At 58.6% G+C, this 2713-nt stretch overlaps 1 protein-coding gene across 1 annotated transcript in view; it reads left to right on the forward strand.

Annotated features, from left to right (window-relative positions):
• The window catches only part of Irgq (immunity related GTPase Q), a 4877-nt gene extending 2170 nt beyond the window's left edge, over positions 1 to 2707 (forward strand). The window contains exon 3 of the mRNA XM_005361109.3: positions 231 to 2707. Within this exon, the coding sequence (XP_005361166.1) occupies positions 231 to 1464 (1234 nt within the window). The 3' untranslated portion in view covers positions 1465 to 2707. The remainder of the gene's footprint in view (positions 1 to 230) is intronic.
• The last annotated feature ends 6 nt before the right edge of the window (positions 2708 to 2713 follow it).

Genomic DNA, 2713 nt, shown 5'->3' on the forward strand with positions numbered 1-2713 from the left:
AAAACCTGACTTTAAGTTTACCTGTGGTATCCAGACCTCTAGGCAGCCCTTAAGACCCTCCCTTAACTTTATGGTCCTGCCTCACCTGATTTCTTATTTTGCTTTAGTTCTTGGGATTCAGAAAGATTTTTTTTAAATATAACCATGGCCAGGTTCTTGCTCGCCCAGCTTTTCCTGCTTTTAAAGCTCTTCTGCCTTTGACCTTTTCCCTCCCTTCCCCACCCCCGCAGGCTCCTGCCACCTGCTCAGGATGGCTTCGAGGTGCTGGGCGCAGCAGAGCTGGAAGCTGTGCGCGAGGCCTTCGAGACCGGTGGCCTAGAGGCGGCACTGTCGTGGGTGCGCGCTGGCCTTGAGCGCCTGGGCAGCGCGCGACTGGATCTGGCGGTGGCCGGAGCTGCCAATGTAGGACTTGTGCTGGACATGCTACTGGGCCTGGATCCTGGCGACCCAGGTGCTGCGCCTGCCTCGGAGCCCACTGAACCCACCCCTTATCCGGCTCCAGAGCGCCCCAACGTGGTGCTCTGGACAGTTCCCTTGGGCCCCACGGCCACATCTCCTCCTGCCACCCCTCACCCAACCCACTATGATGCCCTGATCCTCGTCACCCCTGGGGCTCCCACCGAAGAGAACTGGGCCCAGGTCCGCTCGTTGGTATCCCCAGATGCTCCACTCGTCGGTGTGCGCACGGATGGCCAGGGCGAGGATCCACCCGAGGCTCTGGAAGAAGAAAAACCTGACAAGCTCGAGAATGCAAGCGGCGGGAAGTCAGGGGATGCATGTAGCGAAGGAAAAGAAAACCCTGGCTCCGGGGACTCAGGGCCCACGGCTGCTAGGAGCCCGGAAGATGAGCCGTGGGAGGTGCTGGAGGAAGTGCCTCCGCCGGTGTTCCCTCTGCGCCTAGGTGGTCTCCCGGGGCTGGGAACCTGGCTGCAGCGTGCACTGCCTGCGGCTCAGTCCGGGGCGCTTCTGCTGGCGCTGCCACCCTCAAGTCCCCAGGCGGCGCGGAGGAAGGCGGCAGCGCTGCGGGCAGGAGCGTGGAGGCCAGCCTTGCTGGCCAGCCTGGCGGCGGCGGCCGCTCCAGTACCAGGATTGGGCTGGGCTTGCGACGTGGCGCTTCTCCGGGGACAGCTGGCTGAGTGGCGGCGCTCGCTGGGCCTCGAACCAACGGCAGTGGCACGCCGTGAGCGCGCCCTGGGCTTGGCTCCTGGAGTGCTGGCCATGCGCACACGCTTCCCGGGCCCAGTGACACGCGCTGAGGTGGAGGCCAGACTGGGGTCCTGGGCCGGCGAGGGCACAGCGGGAGGCGCTGCGCTGGGCGCACTCTCCTTCCTATGGCCCGCAGGTGGCGCAGCAGCGACAGGTGGGCTGGGTTACCGTGCTGCTCACGGTGTACTGCTGCAGGCCCTGGATGAGATGCTGGCTGATGCTGAGGCCGTGCTGGGACCCCCAGAGCCCAACCAGTGAGGAGTGTGGTAGGGGCTGGGGTGTCTGGTGACTTGGTTTCTGGCCCCACAGCCTCTGAGATTGAGGGGTGGTACTCAGACCCGGGAACTTGAAGGAGACTGACTTCTCGTTGAAATCTGCGACTTACAGTTACCTGATTTCCGGGTTATGAATGGGAGTAGGGTCTGAGCGCCATTAGTTTGCCTTTCAGACGCTAATGCAGTGAAGGGAGTTGGGGGCCTGGGCTCCTAGAAATGGGAGCCTCTTGGCCTCCAGCTGGCACCTGCTCCTGGATATTTAAGCCTAGATTACTGCCTGTGAGTGGACCTATGGCTGTGGGCCTAGTACTACTATAGGGAGTTAGAACCCTTGAAGGGCTGGGTCCCAATGGGAAACAAGATGTGTAATTTGCCCCGGAAAGAACAGGTTTTTGGTACTTTCATTTCAGGAGCCATGAGAGTCTTAAATGCTGGTGCTTAAGACGTGGGACTCGGTTGTCAATTCCTGTGTGGTAGGAAACCCTGTAGAGACGCCCTGGTCTCATGGAGAATGGAGGTTCGTCCACCATTTGATCTCGGAGGCTTTGGTGTAGAGAACATTGTCCCACAAAATTGAAGGGAAGGAACCAGAGGTCTAGGCATGGTGGTCTCCTGATGGCCAGATTCTGGGAATGGGGTCTTTTCGTTATGGAAGAGTAGAGACCCACACTTGAGAAATGCCTCCCCGTGCTTTACTGGGAAGGGGTGTGACTACCCCCACTTTAGAGGTGCTGGGTGATTCAGGATCTCTGGCATGTGTGTTCCTGTTCCGCTTTACTCTATCACTGGTTTCCTCTGTCATAAGGAGTGCTTCGCTCTTGCTGTTTCGGAAAGGCGAGGAGGGGATGTCCTGCGGCAGCAGTCTTCCCAGACTTCTCTGGGAAGGTACCAGGAGTGAGGCAGAAACCACAGTGCTGCCAGATTTGTGTAGGTGGGAAGTGCCACCGTATTGTTCTTCCGTGTCAAAACAGAAAGGGAGGACTGGGTAGATGGGACCGCCAGGCTCAGAGATGCAGGCCAGAGACTCATTGACACAGCAAGGTACTGTGTGACCTGGCCCCTGCCTCTTCTCATTCCCTATCCATCTCCAGCAAGCCTGGTTTGTCTTTCTGATGCTTGGGTCCCACCTCAGGACTTGTGATTTTCTGTTTTTCTGTGGAATGCTCTGCCTCCCCATCTTTTTGAGATTGGGTCCTTATCCATCAGATCTCCCTGAAATGGCTCCTTTAGAG

Source organism: Microtus ochrogaster, linkage group LG4 (assembly GCF_000317375.1).
Source record: "Microtus ochrogaster isolate Prairie Vole_2 linkage group LG4, MicOch1.0, whole genome shotgun sequence".
In the NCBI taxonomy this organism is placed as follows: Eukaryota; Metazoa; Chordata; class Mammalia; order Rodentia; family Cricetidae; genus Microtus; species Microtus ochrogaster.